The following is a 26,957-nucleotide window of genomic DNA, read 5'->3' as shown; positions in this document are numbered from 1 at the left end:
TGTGGACCTTTTTAAATACACAGCCTTGCTCAACATAATACACGCTTTCTGTTATTTTGGTGCAACACTATTTGAGTTTGTTTGCAGTAGGCAGAAAAGGCATTTGGGAAACCATGATAGCTAACAGCCTAATAAACCCCTAATGAAGCCAGAAAAAGTTTGTCATAGCCTGTCTCCCCACACACATGCACTAATACATTTTAAGCATATTAAGTATCATTTTGCCTTTTTTTAAAGGCATGCTTTCCTGCTGCCTGCCCTACACCTGCTAATTTAGAAAAAAACCCCCATCTAATTCACTTTTTGCTTAAGTGGATAAAAATTATCATAATTATAGAACAGAGCTCTGGAAGGAAGGATGAATTTTATAGTCACTGGCCTGGATATGAAGGAAAAATCGGAGACAGTGTACCAGCCCAGGCTGAAACACATCCACTTCTCAGGCAAGCATAACCAAAGAGAAGCTCGTTACGTGAGCGCGTGCTTTTTCCCTCCAGTGCTCCTTGCAGGTTGTGTTCGCTGGTACATGTCGAAGCAGAACCAGTTCTGCCTCCTGCAGACTGCCAAATTGCTCGACCTGTTTTGCAGCAGTAGAGACCAATATTTGCCAAGATTAATCACAGGCAGGGAAAGGCCCATTAACCAGACCTGGGTTATAGCTCAGTTGAAACAATTCCAAAACTCTGTTTTTTTTTTTTTTTTTGAAAATCTGTGAAGTGTTACTTTAAAATAGTAACAGCTATTGAACCAAAGCAACTGCAGGTTTCAGAGTGCCCAAAGCAGTGCACGATCCCACGGGTGTGTTCAGAGCGTGCTACACCAACATACTTGGACTCAGAGGGAACGAGGCTGAGGCCATGAGCACAGTCTTGCACTGAATAAATCTCCAGAGTTTTAGGAGGGAGATGAGTCTGGAGCAGTGCCAAGAGGTTTCTGTGTTCATATATCTGCAAAGTTACCAAAGCAAGGCCTGATGCCTTTTGCCCAAGTACTACAGGTCAGAGGTACAAGCCCTTCAGCCACCACCACCAAAGGAAGCGTTAGCACAGTTGCAGATAAAACCTGCTCATCTCACATCCTCCCCTCAACCCCCCTTCCCCTTATTAATCAAGACTTCCCTTACTTACCTCTTGCAAACCACGGTTGAGTAACCTTAAAAAAAAAAAAGATTCATTTTTTTAATAAAGTGACCTCAAACACGAGGAGTGAAGTCCCCTGGATTATTTCACAATGTCATTTCTTCAGTCTCCAACATGCAAAGTTTCCTATTTGGCAGTGGGTCACTTAGCAGTTAGAAATAAAGCACAATAAAGCGCATGTTCTTGTCACACAGGCCAACCCAATGAGCAATCCGCACAGAGCGACCCCCTTAACCGTTCTGAAAGGCATTGTTTCAGATCCCAAACGAGGCCGGCCCAGGTGAGGACCACCGCAGGAGTCTGCAAGCTGCCAGAGCCCCTCCGAGCTCACAGGGCGCCAGCACCAGAACACAGCAAAGCTGCTGAGCGGATGAAGTCAGCAGATCCCTTCGGGCAGGGATAATCCTTGTACGGCTGGTGATCAGGTGCAGAAAGGCCCTAACGCACCGCCGTGACTCAGCCTGCGACAGGGCAGAGGCAGCCTTCGGCAGGAAGGTGCATCTGCCGGACTACGCAGCATGGCACACGCACACAAACTCCGCAAAGGCGCCTGAAGACTGAACGGAGTTGTGATGCGTTCACAAAGTAAGCACAATTATTTTGATGTAGTTACAGCAACTAGGACTATTTTATGATGCAAGAAATGTATTTATTCTCCTGCCGGCTGATGAACACTTACAGTAAATACAATAAAGAAAGGCTTCTCTAAGTAATTTGATTCTTGCATGAATGGAAAATCATTCTGCAATCATTATTAATATGGTTGTGGTGTATCTAAATAAAAATGTACTTTATTTCATTCTGAACCTGCTAACACTGGACAGTTAAAAAGAACTCTATCATTCTGCAGAGCATATCCCGCTGCATGACCCTGAGCCCTGTACCAAAGATACTCTCTTCTTGCCATTTTTATGGCTCTCCTGAACGCCACAGTAACCTACATTTTTAAGGGACAAGTAGATGCGCAAATCTAATAGGCCCTGGGCTGTGCATGAAGGATCAGCACACCCACTACCCGAGCAGAAAAATCTGGCTAATGAAGGGTCAAAGTTTCCAGAGCATGAATTGGTAGAAAGGTCAGATAAAGAAGCAGGAATAGGGGGCAGGAGAACATAACGAACACAAGTTGTGGGCAGAAATGATGCCAAGGATAAATTTTAATAAAAATCTGATTCTGCTTACTCCATCAACACTGAAATAAGATCTGTGAGAAAGATATGTGTCATGACGTCCACTGAGAACAGCTGAGATTTTTACTTTCTTTTTTGTAATATTTGTGCTGAAGTTTAAAAAAAGGACTTCTTAGATTGTTACAATTGTTGACAGCATTCAGATAATCCATTTGGTATTTTAAAGAGTCCTTATCAGCAAAATTTAGATTTTATTGGAAGAAAGATACTTCTGAGCTGAGATTCTGAGATTTGGAAGCAGCATAAGCCCTGCTGATATAATGCAGCAGGGTTATTTAGCTGGCACTTCATAATGTAAACTGCTGATTGCAAGTAGCAACGTTTGAGTTACCTGGATATCCAGTGCCGAAGCCTTCTACCTTCATTTTTGGTGAATGAATCATGCCAGCTAACAGCCTGCCTGCTTCTCTTGCTGTTAAGAAGTGGATGCGCTTTATTTTATATGCTGCAACGTTAAATCAGAACGATGACTGATTAGCGTGAGACAGCGAGTACCCTCCTGACGTTTACTGCTTTTGGCTGGATGAGCAGTCAAATGACTTGGCACTGCTCTGGCCCTCTGCCATGAAAGCCTCTATTTCTTCAACGGTGCGCGGGACGCACGTCAGCAGCTCCATTCCAGTGGCCGTCACCGCAATGTCATCCTCGATTCGGACCTGCCACAGAGAACACGCAGTTACCGCTACGCCCTGGCCGGCGGTGGGGAGCGCGGTCGGAAGCCATCGCAGCGGGAGGACAAGGCGCGTTTCAAGGCGCGCGGCGCGTACGACACCAGGCAGCACGGCGTGCTGCAAGCGCCGGAAGCGCCCGCCGGTGCAGCCCCCGCGGCATCGCTCCTCCCTGGGCAGAGAGCTCCTGCCACCTGCGCAGGACACAGCACCAGGGTGACCACGCGTCCCCGCGGGCGCCTCGCACCCCGCGCGACGCTTTGGGTGCACCCGGACGGGCAGAGGGAGCTGCTCCGTTGCCGAGGTCGCGCTGCGTGATTCCTGCGGTCCAGTAAACCTCAGCCCTCTGACGGCAGCAGCAGCCAAAGAAACGTTTTCCCCTGGATTTGCCGCCAGCCTCGCTAGGGCACAGCTTGCTAGGGCCAGGTCGGGCCGCAGGGCCGGTGTCTCGCTGACGCCCGAAGCGCCTGTACTCAAAGCAGTCCTGTTGCTGAGCTGCAGGCTTTGCGCTTAAAAATCACATTTCTCTCTCCTCTAAATACAATTAACTCTCAGAGGAGGAACTGTAACATGAAAAAGCTTGTAGTGGACATACTCCAAACACAGAACGTAGAGCTGATGAGAAAGTCCCGGGCAGGTCGGACGTTCCTTTTAAAATACAATCGCTACGTTTTCAGTCATGCAAGAGAAAAGCAGATTCCTCTCAGTTTTACCAGCTCTTGTTCTGTTAAAATGAAAAGTATGTTCCATTTCTGTTTGACTTTAATCTCTTCTTACCAGTAAATATGCCTACACAGTCATTTCCCATTATCTTATCAGAAAAATGTTAGTAAGTCACTAAGCTGCAATAAAAGCAATTTTAGTAAGGTGTAAATCCAAGAGAACACAAACTCTGGGGACTCCCATCTTACAGTTGCTTTAATTGTTTCTGACCTCTTGACATTTTCAGCTAAAAATAAAGCTGGTTAACATTTGTACGTCTGATTGCAAAATAATCCATTTGTTCAAACAAAATGAGTCATCCAGTCCTTATTAAACTGTTTAATGATGTCGTTGCCAGATTATTTCTTCTACTTGGTATCAAGTTAAGTGTATTATAAAGCAGAATTAAACATACTCCACGGAGTTCACACATTTGATTTGGACAGCTGTAAATTTGAAAGCTGCAGGTCTCCTTGCACTCAGTATATCCTGTGAAAGGCCCACGCGTTGCTGCCGAGGGGACATGGGCAACACGGGGTGAACCAGTCTGGGCGCTCGAATGACTTTTACAGGGTGGGTTTTTTTCATTCATTGCTTTGAATGTGGCAGCTGAATGAATAATAAGGCAAGGATTCCCCACTGTTGCACTGGAAGAGCATCACCGGTCTCAGACCTGAGCACAGCACACCGGGCTGGACCCGGCCCTGCCGAAAACCCACCGGCACCAGGGGGGTCGTGCCCAGGTCGTGCCCAGGGGGATCTGCCCCAGGAACCCATGGGGCAGATCCAGTGACGTGGTAAAAGCCAAAGCGTCCCACCAGCCAGCACAGCAGCGAACACAGAGCTGGGCACAGCTTTGGTGTGCGAAGTACAAACGCTAGTGCACTCTTCCTATGGAAAGGATCTCCTCCCAAGTATTTCTAGCTTTGCAAAGCGTCACCTATTTGAGCTGAAATTCACTGCCGTACCTGCTATAGAGGAATTTCAGCCACAACCATTCAGCTGCTTAGAGAGAAAGATTAGCTCCCCCACCCCCCCCCCCCAAAAAAAAAAAAAAAAAAGAAAATTACTCCTGTGCTCCAGTTCAGCGTCTCATGCTCTCACCAGCACTTCGGTGCTATTTGAGGAGTGCGACTGCCCTGGAAGCAGAGCAAAGGAGAGCCAGGCCAGCGGGGAGAGGGAAGAGCACGTGGGGCAAGGTGTCTGCTCATACGGTGCCCAGTGGAAAGGAAAGAAAGTGGAACTGGCCACAAGAGGAAATTAGGATAGAGCTGGAAAATGGAGCTAGAGTGACAAAAGGAGATGTGGGAAGGAAGACACAGCGAGGTGAGCCGGGACTGAAGAGTAATGGGGCTGCAAAGGTCGATTTGGGACTAGCTAGAGCCTGGGAATAGACAATTCTGCAACGAGAAAAAGGGATGAAGAGAGATGGGGGCTGGAGAAGGAGTCCGGGAAGGGAGATTCTGGCAGAAGAGGTGGCAGTAGACCTGGACTGCAGAAAGCTCAGCTGGTGCTGGAACTGTCTAGGCCAGGAAATTGGGAGTTACCAAGCTGAGGAGGGCTGGGGAGGCCCCTGAGCTCACAGTGCTACACGCAGCCACAGATCATACAGGAGAGGGGCTGTTAGGAGACCGTGCAGGAGAACGCAAGCCTTGCTAGCTGCCTCTCGGGCAGGGGGCTGCCATGGCAAGAGGGGAGCCGGCACTGCACCACCAGCAAGCTCTTCGTCAGCAGCTCCACACGGTCCACGGGATGCGACTGGAGGCACCCGGACCTGATGCTCCCATGGGACCTCACTGACTGCTCTTGGGACAGCTTTCTCCAGAATCTGACCATGCTGTTGCCTGCAGTAACCTAAGCCGAAATGTGTGTTGCCATCACGCAGAAGAAAGAGTTGCCACTTCTAGCGCATACGCTCCCGCTGCTTAACAGTTACACAAGTGCAAAGGAACACCGGTTTTCAAGGAGTGGGGAGAAGCGTTGCATTTGCCCTTTTTATGCACGCTCTCCAGGCTTCACACCGAGCTCAAACGCACCGGCAATGAGGAGACTCTTCAGAGGACCTGCAAAACCTTCCCTATAGGAGAGCCCAGCATTTGGTCTTGTCTGCTGTCCAAATGGACAAAAGATGCTGCATCTGACTGGCAAGGCTCGCTGACGCAGGACTGCCATTCCCGGTGGGGGACAGTTGTTACGAAACTCGCTCTCAGCGCTGTCCCTGGTTTCAGGCTCCTTGTTCAACACTGCTCGTTTCAGGGCTCCACCAAGGGGGCTGGAATCAGGCACAGCTTACAGCAACAGCAAAGGGAGGTGCGAGGCCTCTGGCCATGCAAGCGCCTTTCAGGGGCTCTCCACTACACCCTCGGGCAGGCTTCGCTTTTTCTGCACAAAACGGCATTTTTCAGAAGCGCTCCTGCAACACCAAAGTGGCCAGGAATGTCAGCACTGTCCCTAAAATGCCTTTTTCTTATCAAGGGCAGTGGCATGATCTATTTGGATAGATCTGATTGCACAACTGCCTAATACCAGCAACAGCCCGTCATGTGGCCTCACTCAGTGGACCCAACTCTGTCCCAGAGCAGCGCCGTGTGGGCACAGCCCAGGGCAGCACAGGAGTTAAATACCAAGGCTTTTGTCAGCTATATCTACAGCCTCGCACTTTGTCCTGACTTACTAACACAGTCATGCTCCCCAGGGCCTCTCGTGTTATCTTCCAAGAGAAGGGGGTTGTAGCGCTCATTCATTTATTTTGGATGATGATATATATAAAAGGCTTTTGAGAGTCGAGAAACAGTGTTGGCCAATTAAGCAGTCCAGATTAACGCTATGACAGATCCCAGATGTGATTAAAAGAGACCACTGGTGACACGTCTCCTTTTTTTAATCTACTGACGGTTTGTTGGAGCATGGCTGCGGAAAGCAGGAGGCCTGCCTGGAGAACAACGTCAGCATGCGGGCCACACATGCCATCATACAAAGTAAATTAGCCCAGGTGCTTCTGTCTGCTTGAAGGATTTTGCAGGACTGGGGAATCAGCTGACGCTGGCCTGTTCCTGTGCCACACAAAACGGTAACATCAAGATGCTTTCTGTAGAGGCTAACAGCCTCCGTGCTACACAGGGACTCTCTTACCCCATCCTGCCAGCCTTCCCTTTTCTTATTCAGCTGGAAAACCTCCCGTCAGGCACACTTTATTTTAAAGGTCTGCATATAAACATTTATAAAAGAGGATCAAGATTTGTAGGGTGAGGCCATGTACTTCATTAGATCAACTGATACGGCTGGAAAAAGAAGCTTCAGGCACACAATCCCTCCATCAAAGCTCAGAAAGCAGCAACAAACTACAAGCTAAACAACTACAGGCTGGAAACAACTGCTCTTAGTTTAACCTAATTACGTTAATTAGACAACTTAAGAGAAAAGGGTTAAAGGAGGCTTATAAGAAAATAGTAGCTGTTTTTTGGGTTGCCTACAACTATCACTCCTCTTGCAACAAATTTAAAGCAAGCTACATGTTTCATTATGACAACTGCTTTTCTGTAAAAACTTTTCCAAAATATGCTTCGAGTAACATTCTTACTGCTGCATAAAATGAAATGTTAAAAGCAAATGAGCATTACAACGTTTATTACCTAGTAAACTATTTCACTCCACAACATCACATACATCACAAAGCCTAGAAATGGAGCTCAACCTAATGCAAAATGAAAATAAGGACAAAGACAACTACGTGGCTCTGTGAACCAAAGGTAGAAGCAATGAAATAGTCTTTCATAGATGCAACAGGGGAAATATTTTCTGCTTTTTATTTGGTTTAACCTTTGTTCCTGAATAAGGAAAGTCCTATTGTTTTGAAAAACTGTATGATAACATTATCATGTCTTCAAGATCCTGGGTTTTGTAAGGCTATTTAACTTCTAAATGAGAAAAATCTGCAAATAAAAGAAGGTAATAAATATATTTAACATTCAGTTGCATTTTCTCTAAGTCACATAGAGTTTTCACATGTTAATTCTAGCACTAAGTCTACAAGTCCAGGGGCAACATAAAGCCTGAACACAGACCAAGTACTTTAGCCCCCCAAAAGACTGAATGGTTTTATTGAGTCTTTGGGAAAACATCATATGAGCTGCATGAATCAGCAATCGGCTTCTGAAGAATGGAGCTGTCAAGCCCTAAAGAGCAGCACTGGGAACTGGTATTTCTCCTTCCCCAGGGATCGGATGCTTTTCCGGAGCAGCATGTACAACCATGCACACACCCTTCCTTGCACATCGCTGCTGTATTACCGGGGGGCTTGCAGCTGCCCAGCCGAGCGGTGGTGCGGCGGATTCGGCGCCCCCCCGAGCCCTCGGACAGCCCTCGCCCCGCACAATTCATGACCTCACTGAACTGGATTTCAGTTTTACCAACCGAGAGCTGAAGTACACGCGAGCGACTTCCCCACGTCGGCACAGCAGGCTTGCAAAGGGCCAGGGGACAGCACCCACAACCGTCCCGTACGAGTTTCGGCCACATGCCGACCCGCACAGCCTGACCGCTTGCCTCGCGCCAGGGGACCCGTGTTTCACCAAGAACAGCTCCTGTCTGCTAACAAGCCAAATTATCAGGTCTCCGAGCCCTAGTGTGAGAGGCAAAGCCTGGCCGTTCGTGTTACACGCATGCAGAAACGCGGGGCTGCCTCAGCGCCGGTCTCGAACACGTGCACAAACTGTGCTGGGGCCCCCGGTCTCGCACCAGAGAACGGCGGCAGCAAGCAAGACATGGTGAAGGAAAACCTCGTGTTTTCCTTCTCATTCCTCCTCATTCCTTCTTGCCCTTGCAGCTTTTACCATCTCTTTATGGCTAATACTGAGCAGCATAAATTACAATACACGGCTACCAGTCATTCTTTTTTTGGCACAACCACTTCTGTTCTTAATGTAGAGACTTGTCACATTCAGGAAAATTAACCTAAACCTACAAAAGACGTGAATTCCAGGTGAGCTCATTAGAATCCACAAATCCCTGTGTGGGTAGTCTTACTCAGAACTACAGTGGTGTTACCTTGGTTAGTCTAAATTCATTTTTGAAGTGAATTAAAATAAACCAAATTAAGAGAACTTTAATTAGTGCTGAGCTCTGCAGAGGGAATGGACTATTTATTTCCATTTTTAGAATGGATTTTTCTTTTAAACTTAAATCTTGTGAAGTAAGACTGGACACGACACTAGTGAGCTCTTCAGCTAGAACTGAAACCAATACTAAGACTTGTACTGTCAATAGCAACACTAGGCTGAGATCTTTTTTAGTCATGTAGAGGAAGTTTTCTGATGTATATCTGAGAGAAATATTCATTAATTCCAGATAAATTAAAATGAGCGAGAATGCAGATTACTAAGCACTCTAAACAGCACAAATTACCGCTTCAACTTATGCAGGAACAAGTTAGAATTGTAAAGATGGTCAAATTTATTTTGATTGCATTATAATTCTGCTTTTGGGTAGAAATCAGATGTACTTCAGTTTCAGATTCTGTTTCAAGTCTTTTCCTGGACAAGATCAAGTGACAACATCTGGCGCAGAGTGCGTATGTGTTATTGCTTTTTTTCTAAGCAAAATGTATTGTTCACAGGGGGATCGGAGATTTAGATTTTTGCTCAATCCTTTTTGGGCAGCTCCCCCTTTCAGCAAAGTTCGTTGGCTAGCTCTGCTTACAAGGCACGGTTACAGGAAGCTAAGCAAAAAAACCAGGGGGGAAACTCAGACTTTGCAGGAAACCTCTGGAACAAAAGTGCCCGATCCAGCAGCTCCTTCCCAACGCAGAGCTCCCGCAGCGTCACCGCGACGGCTGCCAAGCGCGCCCGGCGGCTGAGCAGGGCTGGCGGGGGCGTCCGCAGCACGGCATGGCAAGCGGGGGGCTTCACTGGGCATTTCCAGGCCACGAGGAATTCCCACCGAAAGCTCACCAGGAACCACTCAAACTGCCGAGTAACTCCCACAGACGGCTTGCAAGTTTAGTGAAAATAGTTAAGCCTCTTTTCACTTTTATGTAGCGTTAAGCTACATAAGTGCATTTAAAATGTTCCTTTAAAAATACGTCTCTGTGGGTGATGCCATATACGTAACATGCTCAAAGCTAGCAAAGGCAGAGTTAACTGCCTGCCGTCCATCAGTATCTCAGCTGGCTGGCTGGCAAGCCTTGATAAAGGAACAGCACAGCTACAGATAACGGCCTGAGCCTCTGCAGTGAATTAAATACCAGAGAGGGTAAAGTCCCACGTTTCTCGATAAGATTGCACAGGCTGGATCGGGGGCTGCGCAGGAGCCTGGCCCACTCGCACGACGTGCCTGTCGGGGCTGGCAGTGCAAAGCCAGCTCGGACCAAGGGTGCTGCAGTAATTCCCCTTTCAGGCTGGTCTGCAGCGATAGATTATTCGATGGCAGCAGCAGACAATTCCTAATGAGTGACTTTTCATACCAGAAAATCGCCACCGTTGCCAATAATTGTTAGCCATGTTGGGCCTGAGCAGAGAAGCCGGGCGAAGGATGGGGTATCCCAGCTGCCTGCTTCATCCTCCCAAGGCGCAAATCCAGAAGCGCGGAGAGCCACGTGGCACCGTCCAGATGCTGGTGCTACAAAACCCAAAACCTGCTGGAAGCTGCTGAGCTGCTAAGCACTCGGCTCGGGTGGTGGCTTTGAATGGGAAACGTGCTCCGGAGAGCACGGAGGGATGGGGCTGCTTCCTGGACACGGCAGCCGTCCGAGTGGAAGCGACCATTTGGATTGCTGTTTGGAAGCGGCCATTCAGATTGCCCTTCTGTCCCAAGGTGGCCGACTTCTCCACGCGGCTGCGTAAGCCCTGCAGCGTGCCACCTGGAGCGGAAGGCTCACGAGGACCGCTAGCCTCAGCTTTCCAAAACAGGGAAGCCTTTACATTCATAGTTTTTGTGCCATTCTGGCAGTACTCCAGTAAGAACAATTATTCCTGCTTTTCTCTAATGCCACCATGACTTAAACAGCGCAAGGCTCTTCTTTGCCCTAGGAGGGAGCACCAGCCAGACTTGCTGCTGCAAGGAAGCTAACTCTGGAATATGCATCTCAGGCTCCAATTTCATAACGCACATGTTTCACACAGAGACAAAATCCCTACCTGGCACGTAACGGTATGGTGTTGACAGAAGGTATTTCAATCAGTGGAAAAATCTTGTTAATTAGATACATGAGGTTTAAAACTGCATTTACAACAACAACAAACCCAGTTTGTCTGCAGAGTCAAATAGTCCAAGGTGTTGTTTCAGGAACAGCCTTGTGTGTGACGTGTACAACTTTTAAAAGATGTCCTCTGAAGTACGCAGTAAGGACAAACGAGCAGAAAAACCGTTTCAGAAAACTACCCGGTCAAGAATTACTCACCCCGCCAAATCCTCGGAAGCGCTGCAGGATGTCATTGTTGATGAAACAAGACTGTGCAGGGTCATGGAGGGCCTGGTCCAAGAGGTGGTCAATGAAGTAGATGCCTGGTTCGATGGTGAGCACCATGCCTGCCTCCAGCGTCCGGGCTGTTCGCAAGCTCCTGAGCCCCGGCAGGTCAATGCGCTCGACCCCCTGCAAAAGAAATACCCATTTTGACCAGCAGGACCCCAGCCCATTGCTGACCTTCCATCACATCCATCACACCCCTCCTATGCTGACTGCTGCACAAGACACTCGAGACACGAAACCTAACTGGAACTGTGCTGTACAGTTCTCTGTCTTGTCCTCTCGCTTAGCTTTCGTATACAGTGATTACTGGCTTTGAACTCAACTGCCAAACTGTTTTTGCACTGCAGAAATTCTGGCTTTAGATATACTTGGTACTGTCACCCTTTACCATGTAAAGAAGTACTTCTTTAGGGAAGAAACCAAAAACTTACATCATTTCTTTTTCCGTAGCCTCCCTTCCAAAGTTTCTAGTATGAGATTTTAAGGGACCTGCAAGTCTTGAAATGCACCCTCTGCATCACGACTGAAATAGCTGAACTATGCAGCAGAGAACAATTTCTCCAAGGATATGCAAATGTTTATTCTCACTGTATGTTATTAAAATTACACATTTATGATCTTGATTCAGGAGCAATAAGTCTACACATGACCTCATAAAAGCAGCCCATTTAAAACTAAACTTCTGTCAGATTCAGACTTTCAGGCAACATGGTGCTGACTGATACTATTAAAAACTAAGTCAAAACAAGTCCCGACTAGCAAAACATTCTCTTCTTCCCAAAAGCTGGTAAAGTAAAATGATATATGAGGACATGCTTAGTCAAGGAATTAGAAACATTGCAAAGACTAGTTCAGGATATTAATTTTCTTCCCCCAAATGTGCCAGGTATTGCAACATCTGAATAAATATATCTCAATCCCACTAGCTTTTAGAAAATCCTTTGCAACTGTAGCATAATTTCATCAACAAAATATGATGACCTGTAAACAGACCACAGGCCTGCCAGCCTGCAAGCATGTACATACACTTAACTCCACGCATGAGAACACTTCTGCTGCAGCCAGTGAATTAAAGGCTAGCAGGTTTGCAAGACCAAGGCTTTATGTACGAAAATACCTGGTCTCCAGGTAGCTTTTGCAAGTGTCTCTTATGGCTGAAATCACTGTAATTTTCCTTGCCTGTAGGAGGGGGGCCCCTTTCAGAAGCACCAGCACCATGAATTGCATCAGCAGGACGAAGTGCTGTCCTTCTCCAGGACGAAGCACGTTGCCCTTTGCCGTCCTGGTGCGGCAGCCGAGCAGCGAGGCCGGCACAGCAGCACCCTCTGCTCGTCCGCGCCAACACGCAGGGCGGCAGTGGGCGCCCACCCTGCGGATCAGGTGTGTTTTAATTCTTACAGAATCATCCCCTCCTCAAAGTGTGCATAACCCCAGAGCACTATCTAGTCTCAAGCTCCCCTTGCAGTGCGGAGAAAGCCCGTTTCACAGAAATGCTGCAATAGCCACTCCACAGCGTGTGCTTTGTTCTTCCTGGTCATCCTAGGTATCCCGATTTCTTTTTTTCCCTTCGGAGAGCTTATTCTGCTCCAGTGCACAATATCCTACAGCAGCCAAGATTTTTGGAGCTAACCAGCTTGGACATCCACCCGTAAGCGTGCCCACTTTGCAGAGATGCGTTTGCAGCTCTTGGTGCCCTTGCAAACCAGGCCAGTGGGATTCACCAACTGTAGTCTGACAGTTTGTACTGTATATTTGATATGTTTTATTTCATAGATTTGATCTGAGTTTTGCACAGAATTTTAAGATCATTCTTTATACTACACTAAAACTGGAGAGTACGATTTTGTCTTACTGAGGTTAGGAAACAAGAATGCTCTGATATTAACCAAGGCACTTTGCATTTATATTCTTATCAAAAATGAAAGGGAATCAATATATTTCTGCACTTGAAACAATAACCGTGCTGAAATGGAGCAATTTTTCTTTTTGCTGCTGCCCCATGGGGTTTGGCATCTCCCACATTCATTGTAATGGAAAAGGAAATGAGGGCATCCAATCTTGCGGATTAATCTCTCCGCGAGCTGTAAACAATTAGATTAGTGTCTGGACCTTTTGGTGTGTTGCCAAGTATCTATCGGCTGCTTTACAACAAACAACCCATACTTGGCTTTTAAGTATACTTCTCTTCAATTCTATTTGTAAACTCCCTTTCTCAGGCAGTCAATCCAAGACAGATGCTAGAAAGACTAACGCACAGCAAGGAAAACAATGGCAAACATCCTCTGAAGGCAGCACTGGCACCAAATGTGAATTTTTTGCTTGTACTTAAAACAAGTGAGGTTTAACACCAGGTGTGATGATCAAGCCTCGATACCCACTTCATATATCTATGTACAGTCATTAAAGCAATGCGTAGATGTTTTGCCTGGGCTGCTCGCAGTCTGATTCGGCTTTCAGTGCTTCTCCCAAGATGCTAACATGTTTGCAAGCAATGGGCAAAATCAGGGGAATCACATTTGGAAACCTCCTTCACAAGCCTGGGCTCCCTCTGCGGTCAGTGGTGAAGGGCAGGATCCCTCAGGCGACCAAATATTCTTGCTCCCCCAAAAGTACTGAATTAACTTTTCTAGAAGCAATTTAGAAACAAACCATTTCTGACTTTGCCCCAGTCTTGACTCGGCTCTAGGCCATGTCAGCTCTTGGTTTCACCTCCAGACCTTTGGACTTTGGGGACACCATCGTCCTTGTGGAAATATTTGGCAGTGGCTGCTTTTCTTACATAAAGTGTCTTTAAAGAGCCTTTAGAGAAAGGGTAACACTGCCGTGCGTTTCCAAGTGGGACACCAGCTGGTGAGCTTGAGGAGATTCGCTCTCTTTCTCGGGGGTAGCAAGGTGCTTCCTACAAGAGGTGCGTAATGGAAGCAGACAGATTGAATTTCTGGCTATCACGTGTGTGTGTCTGCATCGCAGACACAGCAGCAGCAGAGAACAACCCCAGCCCATCTCACCGCGAGGCTGTAGTAAAACTCATGCTGCTCAAAACTCATGTGGGGAAGGGAGAGGGCCACCACGCTGGGGAGATGACACAGCTCCTCCTTTGGGCAGCAGTGCTGGCTTAAAACATACACGAGAGCATGGCTCTAGCATCCCATGGGAGCGCTGACCTCTGAGGCACCTGCGCTCATCCCTGTGGCTACCACGTGCAGCGGGTCAGGGAGCCGCTTCTCCTCGGCTGTCAGTTGACTTAGGTTGTTTACAAAAACTAGGACAAAAGAGGTTTTTTTTAATGACCGAAAAAATCCCCACACATAAAAGGTGACAGGTCTGAAAGAAAGACACTGGCACTTCCGATAATGTCAAACTGCCAGAAGCAAAGCCTGGCGGGCAAAATCTGCACCATCCTCTCTCTGTAGGAGCCTCCTGCCATGCCACGTTTTCTACTTTGTAAGGAGACAACTTCCCTATGTTTTGCAGCTACACAACTAATGCCTTTGACTTCAGCAATAACCGTCACGTTGTTTTGCAGTTAGATGAAATGAAGAGTAAAAATTTGAACACTGGCGCAGCAGTTGTGTGGATATCTCGTTTCTATAATTGTTATATCCTGGAGGCCTGGCCGTGGACCAGGACTCTCCTGCACTCCGTGGCGTACAACTGTGAAGCATAAGCTGGTATTTTGCCTCAGAAAAGTGTAGAGAATAATCTAGAAAGCTTTATCACCTGGGCATCTAAAAAGAGACTCCCAGTGATATTTTGGGAAAATTACTTTTCAAAGAGCTGTTTATTTTCCTATATATTGAGCAACAAACTATATCCACAATGGTTTTCTAAGACTGATTTGATTTGGAGGTTCTGCTCGCGTGTTAAAATCGAGCCACTCGCGCAGCAAGCACAGATGCACGACACTGTCATTTGTGACTGTACCGCTGCCAAGAACATCAGACTCCAATTAATGGTTCATGTAAGGTAACAAAAAACAGCATGTCTAGGCAATAAGGGCTGTCAAGGGAACAAGAGAATTATTATGTAAGCTGATTTCATTACTATGTAAGCAAAATAAAAGTTCAAATTAAGTTAAGTGGGCAGCAATATAAAATATAGATCTATTTTTGGAACAAGCAGGGAATTAGGAAGTATACAAACGTGCCTCTCCCCCAGTAAAGTGGCTGAAGAAAACGAAAAGCTGCAATATCCCCAGAAGAGCTCAGTGTAAGGAAGGGTTACTGGTCCTCAAGGCTGTCCGTAGACGAGGACGGGAGAGCGCCCCGGCGGCGCTCGCTCCCGCGGGGCCGTTCCCCGGGTCGGCGATGTGCAAGCGCAGAGGTGCCGCGACGCTTCCCCTCCCGAAACCAGGGGCTGCAGCACCGAGGCTGCGCCATGCATACGTTTTTGCAGGCCAAAGCACCGAAGCTATCTGTAAGTGGAAATACTGGGTCAAAGGCTCGCGCCGCGACACAAACTGTGCTCTGGTACTTCCTCCAGCTAAATCATCACGGATCTCTTTTGAGCCTTAGGAATAGACTGTCCCACTTAGACCACATCCAGCACACTGAAGTCCTAACTCTTTTACCAAGGTAATTTCAAATCAAGTATTTAAATCAGAATACTAACACTATATTTAGATTATATGAAATCAATACTAAAATAAAACCTCAGTTCTTTCATTCTTCCCTCTCCTCCCACTGTGTAAACCCAACTTCTAATTAGCTCATTTACTGCAGAAAGAACGAAGCCCTGCGCAGCTAATAAAATAAAAGCCTTGAATTCCACTTAACTTGTCTCCTGGTCCCTTCTCTCTAAGCCCTTGTTTCTCTAGCTGAGTGCTGCTAATGAAGATTAGTTTATTCAATCTGTTCTGCTTTTCCCAGCAGCCTGAGCTGCCCGTAGTCACCTGGAGGAGCTGCAGTCAGCCGAGCCGCTGAACTCGGCGGCAGGTTACCCCGCACGCGCCTCGAGCCTCTCGTACCGCTGGCGGCGCTGGCAAGGCAAAGCTCCCACTTCGGCACGACACTATAATTACTAGCTGGAGCTTGGGGGACGCAGCTCAAAGTCAATACTGGGGGAACGGAGGGCACATGATATTTAATTGGCTATTTTTATTGTATAGGTTTTTATTCTTTTCCTGGGTGTTAACTGTGCTATCAGGTTGCGGCTGCGCGGTAAGTCCCCTTTCACTGCAGGGCCTGAGGAAGAATCGCCTGCCATTTACTCCAGGTAGCACGGCCTGCGCCGCTTCAGACCGAGCTGAACGCCAGCCTGCCGCTGCAGCCTGCTTCTGAGCATAACTTCACGGGCCATTTTTATGTCCTCATCCTCACACGTCACCAGGCTCCATTGCTATCGGAATGAAAATAATAAAAGATACGGATTATAATTTTTCTTTTCTTCATGAACCCTAAGCATAACAGGGAGATAGCAAATAGGAAAAATCACTGAGCTGGCAACTACAACATAAATCTGGAAGTCGAGGTGTATTTAGATAGCATATTCATAAAGAACTGAGATAAAGAATTGCAAAAGCTACCAGCAACTCTGTTTTAAGGTGAGACCAATTGCAAGCACTGTTTAAAATCTAATGGGCGAAGGTATTTTTTGACGCACAAAACACATACATAGGCAATAGTCTAAAATGAAAGGGCTTTTTCCATTGTGGCTCTTCTGTTACTAATATTAAAGAAAATTGCATATCAAAAAATCTAAAGTGATACTTTTTACACCTTACTTTTACATAAAGTTGACTGTCCTATCTTGTTTTTTCTCTCCTATCGCACCTAGGACTGCTCAGAAATACACATGCTGTGCTAAGTCTCTGCTAAAATCTCAGAAAGATTTGGACAATAAATATTCTGATCAAAACTCTCTTAGTACACAAAGTCTTTTAAAACAAATGTCAATTAGTAAAACAAACAAACAAAAAGTATCTCCTTCAAAAAAATTAACCAAAGCAAATGAAACTCAAACCAAGCAACAAAAAACCCATGCACACCACCGTCTTTCTCCGAGAAGGAGGGAAATCCTCCGGTAAGACAGGGTATGCTCTGTGCCACGGCACTGCACTGAAACAGCACCTGAGCCTTCCCGCCTCTTCGGCTCCTGCTAGCGTCCCCAGTTGTTATAAACACCCTGACTCAAGCATGGACCCTCACAGGAAAAGCTGCTGGGAACTGAGCGCTATTTTACACACAGGCAAGATGCTGCAGCAGGGATAAGAAGATCTACTACCCTAAACACTGAAAGCTGTAACAAGTCCCATGGAAAGAAATCTTGCGCTGTAGGAAACTCTCCTAGTTGGTACTTGGATCCAACAGCCCAGCAATGGGCATTATGGATTTCAGCGCTATTCTATATGGAAATTCCTGTAGAGTTGAAAGTCTTCACAAATTTTTTACATGCTTGCGCTCTGCCCACTCAGTGGCCCACATAACCACTTCCTAACTCTGCCGTAGGCGAACCTAAGTCAAGAAGGGTGAATTCCAGGGGCTTCTCCTTGAAGCACCGGGCTTCTCCTAATCTTTTCCCCAGGTGTACAACTGATTACAAGAAAAAACCCTAAACCTAAAGCTGGTGAAAGGCCCTTTTACTCTGTGCTCATGTAAGCGCCTGTCCTACCAGCTGTTTCACGTCTGCAGGTCCTAGGTACACGAGGCTGCAGCAAGGCTTTGGCTTTGCAAGGTTATGACCAAGTGAAGCAATCTGCATCATTTGGGCTCTACATAATAGCTTTAGGCTCCTCGGTAAATTCACCTCATCCTCTGCTTCTTAAAGGAAAAAATATAATTTGCAATGCTAGCCACAAAAAAAAAAAAAATTGCTCCAGCATAAGGTAGGATACACGAGGAAAATGATTTTTGCCAGAACAAGAAAAGAGACAAGATTATTCCTGCATTCTGAAGTAGGTTTAGTGACCTAAATCCACAGACACTCAGTGGGACCTGGGACAAAGCTTTCTGCTAGAGCCAGGCAGTCCTTGTGCACCTCTCTGAATGCTGAAGATGCTCCCCTATCATGCACGGTAATGAAAGGACATGGACAACTCAGGATTGAACAAGCCTCAAGCTTAATTTGCTGATGGTGAACAGCAATGAAAGGATCAGCTTTTCATGAGACTAGAGAAATGAATTAAAACCATAAACTAAGGTAAATCTAAAATTTTTTAAAAACAAGACAAAATGGAACTCTTAATTTGCAAGATGTTGAAGTGACAGTAGCTATTAACCTAACTTAAATTAACTGGCTTATTATTATAGAAAGTCATAAAATGCACTTAGCATTCTTCAGAGCTTTACAGTCAATTAATATAACATGAAATTGAATCAACTTGAGCATCTAGAGACATGGAACCTAGATTTAAATGAAAACTTCAGCCACGTCTACCTCAGGGTCTGAAAATTTGGGATCACCTACCTCAATTGAAACAGGCACAACTCCTCATTTATATCCCATATCAAATTTACCCAGAAACAAATGAAAGAGTGTGGGAAAACTATCTCCATGATTAAATGTTACAGCTGAAGCTAAACCCAGCGGAGTTTTCACCCTTTGAAGCTAGCTCTTTCTGACTAAGGGCCAGATTTGCTGAAGTGATTAGTACCACTGGGGCTGGATTTTCAGAACTGCTCAAGTTTTAGTTAGACCCTTAGAAGAAGCAGCCAGATTTTCAAAGAAGCGTTCAACGCTCGCTTTCCCACTAGGGATAACATGGTGCCCTACAGGAGACCGGATTCTCAAAGGAGCTCTTGACTGCCGAGTACTTCTGAAAATCAGGACATTTACGTAGGTGCTTAAAGGAGAAATATTGGAGGTTATGTCTTTTAAAGATCTTGTCCTAAACTAGTTGCTAGGCCATGTTTACCGTTAGCCCAAACTGATTATCCTTTACTATGGCAATAAAGGAGAGGAAATGTTGCACTCTTTCATATCCAAGAGCACCCTTTAACAGAAAACGTGCAAACTTCTTACAGTGTTTGTCAAGGAGAAGGAAAGTGCTTGTTCAACGCTGCATGTGAAAGCTGCTTACTGGAAAAGATGAAAACTTATTATTGCCAATTTTGGGGAAAAAAAAAATCTTTGGCTACTAATGAATAACTAATCTAAGCTAACAATGTCTGGAAATAGTTTTTTTGGAACATATGAAACTTTGTGATGGATAAAAATTAGGAAATTAAAGCTTATTGTATTATTCCAAATGTAACTGTTTACACTTGAGGAAAAATAATGGAATAATGTCCACTTGGAAAGCTTTTATTTAAAAAAAAATCCTTTGTAATCCTCCCAGAAATTCTCAGCCAAAAGCAAACAACTCGCTTCTTAACCGGTTAGAAAAAAAAAGGGGGGGTGTGATACTACAGGCGCGGGCTGCACAACAAACACACAAACAGCTTTGCACAACTCCTTGTACAAACCCGGCTGGTTGGCGAATGTTTGAAACGCACCAAACTCACGCCAGAGCCAAACAGGTCTCACCAAAACAGGTCTTGCCGCGAAGCAGTGACAGGCGGGCGAAGGGCCGCGGGCCGCGTCCGCGGGCAGGCGCCACGCTCCGCGCGAAGCGCCCAGCCACCCGCGCTGAGACGCGCTGGACGCCGAGGACGGCGGAGGCGTCTTGCCAACGCTTGCCGTGGGGTTCTGCGCCGTCGCGTGCCGTAGCCGGGGCCGGGCCGAGGAGGGAGCGCGGGCGCCCCGCCAGGGACGACGGGCCGAGGGCGGCAGAGCCGGAGCCAGCGCCCCGCGCGGGGCCGCGCAGCCCCGGCTCTTCCCTCCCAAACCCGAGCCGACGCCGCGCACAGGCAGGTGCATCTTTAACTGCCTGCTTGCCAGTTCGCCTGCCCCCGTACTCAGGGAACCTGCTATTTAAGATAAGGTTTTGAAAGTAATTAGCTAGGCAAACGTTATCACAAATTTAAGAATGCTGTTGCATGTCTACACGCACAAATAATTTCAGTATCTGCAAGTACAAAGTTCTTTACCTGCACGGAGCACCAGTACTTTTATACACTTTAAATGTGAAAGTGGAGAACCTAACTCATTTGCAACTCTAAGCCCTAAATCTTAGATTTATCTATAACAGGTTGCATGTCCAATACTGCAGATCGATCAGTCTGTTCTCAAAAAAAGTGACCCTTAAATTATATAATAAATTGGATAATTATCAGTTACCAATTTGGTCATATATAACTAAAAAACAGTTTCAAAACCCAGTTCCGTAGCCCGTATGTCATGCTACGGAAACCTGCTGCCCCATGGAGGGTGCCATTTGTTCTCCTAAAAAATCAGTCCTGGAATTTGCTCTGTAACTGAGGCGCTTGCTCTAACTTTCAAAACATACAATGTCACAATAAAAAGCAAAAATGGTACTTTTTCACACCCACAATTCTTCTCCCTAGTTTCTAAAATTTATTTTACTCTCCATCCAACCAAGTATTGAACACGCGCTCAAGTTAAAGAAATTCCACCAAATTCAGCAAGGCTATTCACAAGCAAAAGCTAAAACAACCTATGCACAGGCCCGCAATGCTGGGCTCCTGGGTTTTGGAGTCCCCGAGCTCTCCCAGGCACCCCATCTCTTGTGCTTTGCTGAATGCCAGTATTTGCACACAGAGAGAATTCCCTTGGGAGAGAGGTAGACAATCACCAAGCTTTCTATACTAGCTAGCGAGGAAGCTTTAAGCCCAGCACAGGGTTGCTTTTGATTTTTGTTTCATTTTCATTACATGTAAGTTTAATAGCTAATGCCAATATGTTGTCATCACGATATTGTGTGTCAACAATAATTATATTGTAGTGTTTAAAAACACAAGTATCCTCAAACACCATATGCTTTTTCCTTCCGCTCTGCGTTAGCCGTTACGTAGCCTGTCCACCCAACAGAAACAAGCTCCTAAGTGCTCATAAACCAAGAGTTTGTTAGGTCTGGTTTGATTTTCAGGTAAGAGAACTACCTTACATAATGAGAAGAAAGCAGGACACAGATCCATTTTCATATTGTACTGCTGAAAACCCTTAAACTGTCATCCTCAAAAAACCAAAATGCAACACAAAGAAAATCCTTCTGAAATTGCTACGAACTTCCTTTACTTAAACCTTAAGTTCAATTCCCCTTAGAGATTATTTAATATCATTGCAAACATCTTACCGTTGGGTACAGAACTATACCCATTCTGCTTTCAGACCACGCTCATCAACCATCGTGTTAGCTCAAGGAAAAAGATAATAATTCTGTGTTTTCTATAGAAACTCAGAACACAAGACATTATGCTTTCACATTTGCAAAGACGAGGAGACCTAATGGCCTTTTCCTTTCTATTTGTATTCCCGGACAGCACACCCGTACCAGTGCCCACGCTGGCAGCGGAGATCAAAGCTTGGACAGCGTGGTCCAGACAGGACAGGAGCCAGCATCTTTGCGGACGCCGACTGTCAGGGTTTAGCAGCCCCGCTGAAGCGCTGGGCTCCCCCAGCTGTGTCACATCTAGAAGGGGGCTAGGAAGCGTCCCTGTCCCGGGCCGTGGGTAGACCACACTGATTGTGCCGTGGCACAGGTATGCCCCAGCGAAACACACTGCCGTGGTGAGCCAGGGAGGAAGACCCTAATTTGTACAAATGTTCAGCAGATTAAGAATGCCTGACAGGCAGCATCAGTTGACTTTTCCCACAAGCAATTTATTTTTTAATGAAATAACAGATCCCCTTAAAATAAACTGCATAAAATACCACATCCAGAAAAAGAAACACGCGGCAGCACATATCTGTCCCCACCTCAGGGAAGAGGCGGCTGACTAATCGTGAAGTTAAGAGAAACACTGAGCAACTTCAGAGGAGTTAATCCACAAGGCGAGCGAGAACAGACTAGCACTAACCTCTGGGTAGCCTCCAACATCGTGCACGTCAATTCCAAGTAGGTGTCCAAGTCCGTGTGGCATAAATATTGCACCCAGATGAACCTTCACCATGTCATCTACATTGCCTTTCAGAATGCCAATTTTTGTCAGCTCCTCCAGATGGACTCTGTCAGCCAGACGGTGCATATCAGGCCAGGCGACCCCTTGGAGAGCAGAAACAAGCAGCTGAGTTAACTATTGCTAAAAGTTTTTAAAGACGATTTTCAAGAAGCAGATGCAACACGTGCCCTTTGTTTATGTAAAAAAGAAAAAAAAGTGGAAAGAGCAACTACATTAGCACAAAAACACTTCAAGCAACACAAACAAACTCAATATGCATGCAAAGCACACAAAGCTTCAAGCGAGAAACAGCAGCATCCTGTAACCTGGATTCCAATAAAAAAAAGTTTAAGACTTTGCATCCGAGCATGTCTGTGCAGATGCAGATGTATCAGTGAGTTTTCCAAAAGAATAGCAACTGGTAAAATGCAGTTATTGAAAATGCAGAGCTATATCTATTATTTTCAATAGTGACTATAGCCACAGAAGAAGATTTGAGATGGCTAGTACTTCGTATGGACGTAGAAGATTTAAAGCCCACATCCTCCTGGCAAAGATACTCTCCAGAAACTAATGATTCCCTTGTGTTAATGGGCTGTGTAAAACACATCCTCTAATACACATACTAAAACAGCATTACAAAATACTGTTGGTTGACTAGACACAGAGTGCCAGGATACATTAGATTTCTATTATTTTGGTACAGAATACAATTTTGTTTGACAAACTGCTGGGGGGAGGAGGGAGGAAGAAAGCAGCCCTTTTGTTAGTAACACAGTGCTGTCTTAATTAGTTCACCATGGCTTTGAGTCATCACCAGCAGAGTGGCTGCAGAGTCAAGACAACTAGGGCTAAGGTACGGTAGAAGAATATTTCCCTTGTTCAGTTTTGGCATGATTAAATAAATAAATAAATAAGAAATCCCATCAATTTTTAAAGCTAAACCCCCATCAAGTTCCATTTGTTTTACTCCAGTTAAACACACAGCTTTGACATCTTGAGAACATTAATGTCATTTTATAATTACATTAGCACTTTTTGCTAAAGGTTCTGAGGCTTCAAAGGCTGAAACGCAACGAAGCTATGGGAGCGCTTAAATAAAATCCCATTGCGTTGCGTGGCTCTGATATAAAGGTCAGAAAGAGCGAGGAACAAGTGGCTGTTGAGTATCGCACGCCGCCCATGCGGGCACCAAGGCACCCTAACGCTGCCTATGGAGCAGCTCAGCGTGTCGGTCAGGCGGCACGCGGCCTCCTCTTCTCCCCAGGGCAGGGAGAGATCGCCCCTCGGAGCCTGGCGCGTGCGTGCGGGTGAAGCACCCTCTCCAGCAACACCGCGGGGCAGAGGCGAGCGCGCTGCACCGTCGGTACGAACGTGCGTACGCACTCCCGGCTGCTGCCCTGGCACAACCGCCAACCGCAGCCAAGTGAGCGAAGCTCATCCACAAAGGCATGCTTGAAATGTGGTATCTTGTGGATTTCCCCCTTTAAAAATTAATTCTGATCTTTCCTTCAGTAGGAATTAACACAACTGTAACCAGTTCTTTATTTTGATATCTCTAAGTACAACTAATATTTGACAAGAACTGAAATACTACCTTTTTTTTTGAGCATTGATTGTATTGCAGTTTTCACTACTCTAGATTCATCTGGAGCTATTTTGTGGCCACTTCGCAAGAGGCTCCAATCTACTACATGATAAATTCAAATCATTACAGTCTATTGTGCTGACACTACTGATATCAAACTGGAAGTATTACTGAATCATGGTCATTTTCCTGTTTATTCTGTACTCGTAGGAATACAGAATTTCTGTATGCAACTGCCAGCTCAGCTTCTGCCCTTCGCAATCAACTGAAACTGCTCTAAAAGTCTTCAATATTCTTTCTTGGGAAACGAGATGTTCTTCTGAGATCTCTTCCAGGATTTTTTAGCTAAATATTACTGCCTATCTTCTATTTTCATCTGCATGACTGCAAAGCCAAATATCATAACCGACTGTGGTCAGCTACTTGAAGCCTCCTCCTCTTTTGATATAAGTGCTAAGGTCAAAATCCTGTTGTTAGGAGGCAAAACACATCCAGAGCCCTGGATGCTCGGCATGAACTTCAAATGAAGCCTCTGCAAGGAGAACTGTACATGATTTTTGCAGTAAAGCTTCCCTCTGCAACTGCGCTGATATTATCTGTCCTAATCCTAACCTACAGACTTCATTTAAAGTGTGGTGGTGTTTTGCAGTTTTAGACAACCTCTTCCAAACCACTTCAAGCATTAAATACTGAAATCTGAAGAATTTTTATTTTATATGATTAAACTTATGTTATATTTGGAATATGGAAATTTTAACCTACAAGCACTGTATACTACAGTCATATATACATACATAGACTGTTATTATTATGGTAAGATAAAATATGAGGGTTTTTTGAGCTGGCTAGAGATAGTGAACTAAGTGGAATGACCTTATTGGTCTTCAATTAAAAAAATGGCAATATGCTTGTCTTGCTTGACATGAACTGATTCCCACCAAGTTAGGAACAAACTTTGATAATAGAGTGCAATCAGGTTTTTCCCTCCCCTTTTCTAAACAACAACTTGACAAGGAAAGAAGCTCTACGTGCAAGGTTTTCTTCAGTCATTTCCTGACACCCTTATAATCTCAAAAGCATAACCTTCGTTAAGAGAAACGACTACTTTACAGTAATATGATGATTACTTAAAAGTACTGAGCACAGTCTACTGAAGGAAGTAGATATCCTAAATCAAGAAAGCTCTTTTAGTACATGTTTTAAATATAAAAACATATTCATATATTATATGCATTTAATTAACAATAAGCAGATATGCAACTCTTCAAATTTATTTTAAACCTAAAATTTTATTAGGTTATCTGGCAATTGGAAGCCTTATAATACAATGGCCTACACAAACCTAGCCAACTAAGGAACTAGCTAGCATATCTGCACTTAACTATATTTTAAGTAAATCAGTAAGTTTACTTGGGGTACGAGAGTCCTACTCTGCTAATCTGATTTTCATATACACATACTGAACTTTCAGTACTTGTGAGAAGCACATAAGGGAGGAAGAATTAAATATCACAGCTAGCTTTCCTAGGAAAGCCATGAACAGAATCTTTTTGGCAGTCTCTTCTCACACGATATGTGATTCAACAAGTTGGATGTGCCAGAAGGACTTGAAGGGAGGATCTCTGTGTTAAAGCACACATACATCTCTAGTCTGTTAGCATGTCTTGTGTGAATTTATCCGTGTGAACAATTTTGGTATGTTAAAAGACAGAAAATGATAATAAAGATGCCCTTCTGCACACAGCCAAGGAACATCCTGTCTAAAAAGGCATTTATAGATGTGAAGAAAAACAACCAGTCAACCAAAAATGAATGAACAGCATCTTTTACAGAGGGAACTTCACTCATGGAGGTTACCTGATGTTCAGGCACCGAGTTGCTTGGATTAGCCCTTGCCCGGGAGACAACTTGGTCACCTGCTGCAGGCTGACACAGCAGAAGTCAAACATCATATTATCAGTTTTATAGTGAGACAAAACAATTAAAAACACAACTAAATAAACCAACTTGTAAAACTTGTACACAAGCGGATCTGACATTAGTTATGTTACTGCAACCGCTGACTGTTTTGCAATACCGATCTGAACTAGCCTCACACCACCAATCACCCGTTAAAACGTTGTTCTGATTTATTATTCAGGACTATTACTTTTAAGCTCTGGAGAAGTTTATCATAACTGCAGACATGCTTTTTGTGTAAAAAGGTTAGTCCCATTACTATCTTTAAGCCAATTTCTAAACTAGTTAGACCCCAATGACAGATGAAGTTTAGAAAGCTAGATTGGAAGGTCCTTGGACTTTGAAAACTTGAACCAAAAGGAGCCTGTGCTGGGGAAAATCTGCTGATGGTGTGTCTGCTCCACGCTTAAATCACTGCCAAAGAGATACTGGGCAACGCGGGTCCCTGCCCATCCCCTGGCTCCACGGGAAAGCTCAGTTCCCAAGGCTCCCTGAGCCACCGGCTCGTACTTGCCGTGTAGTGTGTGCTCGGGCAAGAGGCCAGGATAAAAGCACCTTTTCCAGTAACGTGTACAGTGGAAATATTTGAGATCCCTTGAATAAAGTCAAGTACACAGCAAAGAGTGGACGATGGCTATGTCTGATAATGGAATGCGACAGGCTGTGGATTAATTAAACAACATACAACCATAGTGGCTGTTCATTTTTAGAGGTAGCTTCCATGCTATTAGTACAGCAGAACTTTGCAGAAGTGTGATATGCTGTGTTTAAAACTGATGAAATTAATATATTAAAGTCTACCACAAGGGGTTAATTTTTCGTCATCAGCTTTGGTGTTACCTGATATTCTTAGATATTATTGTGACTGACGAAACAGAAAAAACAAAGGATATTGGTTTATTTCCTTGAAAATATTTCCTCTCTAATTTTCCATTTGCCAAAAAACAACCAAATTCAGATAAAACACTATGTTTAAAAGACTCATGAACATCATATAAGAACATTGTCTCTCTGATCACACTATCAGAAATGCAGATTTTCGTTTCAGAAAATGGAAAGGAACGCTTCTAGTGAAACGAGGAATTAAATGCAATCCCTACCTGTGAAGGAGCACACTGTAACTGTGTAAACAGTAGAATTAAAAAGGAGAACTGTTATAAAATGTCACATTACAGTTGTACCTAAGTTGCTGTTACCTCAGCGGTGCTTTCACTCAAACGACTAGTTTCTGATGCTTTATTAGAAACTATTCTAGAACATAAAGTAGAAACAGTATACAAAAGTAATTTAAAATTACTGCTTGGTATTT

General features: G+C 45.1%; 1 protein-coding gene across 1 annotated transcript in view; it reads right to left on the bottom strand.

Moving 5' to 3' along the window:
* Positions 1–2,278: 2,278 nt before the first annotated feature.
* Positions 2,279–26,957, bottom strand: part of PEPD (peptidase D) — a 143,727-nt gene continuing 119,048 nt past the window's right edge. Inside the window, exons 13-15 of the mRNA XM_068955612.1 lie at positions 22,021–22,205; positions 11,096–11,287; positions 2,279–2,985 (exon numbers count right to left, since the gene is read on the bottom strand). Coding sequence (XP_068811713.1) covers positions 2,836–2,985; positions 11,096–11,287; positions 22,021–22,205 — 527 coding nt within the window. The 3' untranslated portion in view covers positions 2,279–2,835. The remainder of the gene's footprint in view (positions 2,986–11,095; positions 11,288–22,020; positions 22,206–26,957) is intronic.

This window comes from Struthio camelus, chromosome 10 (assembly GCF_040807025.1).
Source record: "Struthio camelus isolate bStrCam1 chromosome 10, bStrCam1.hap1, whole genome shotgun sequence".
Taxonomy (NCBI): Eukaryota; Metazoa; Chordata; class Aves; order Struthioniformes; family Struthionidae; genus Struthio; species Struthio camelus.
The sequence above is the reverse complement of the archived record's forward strand: the minus strand, read 5'-3'. Positions and strand labels throughout refer to the sequence as shown.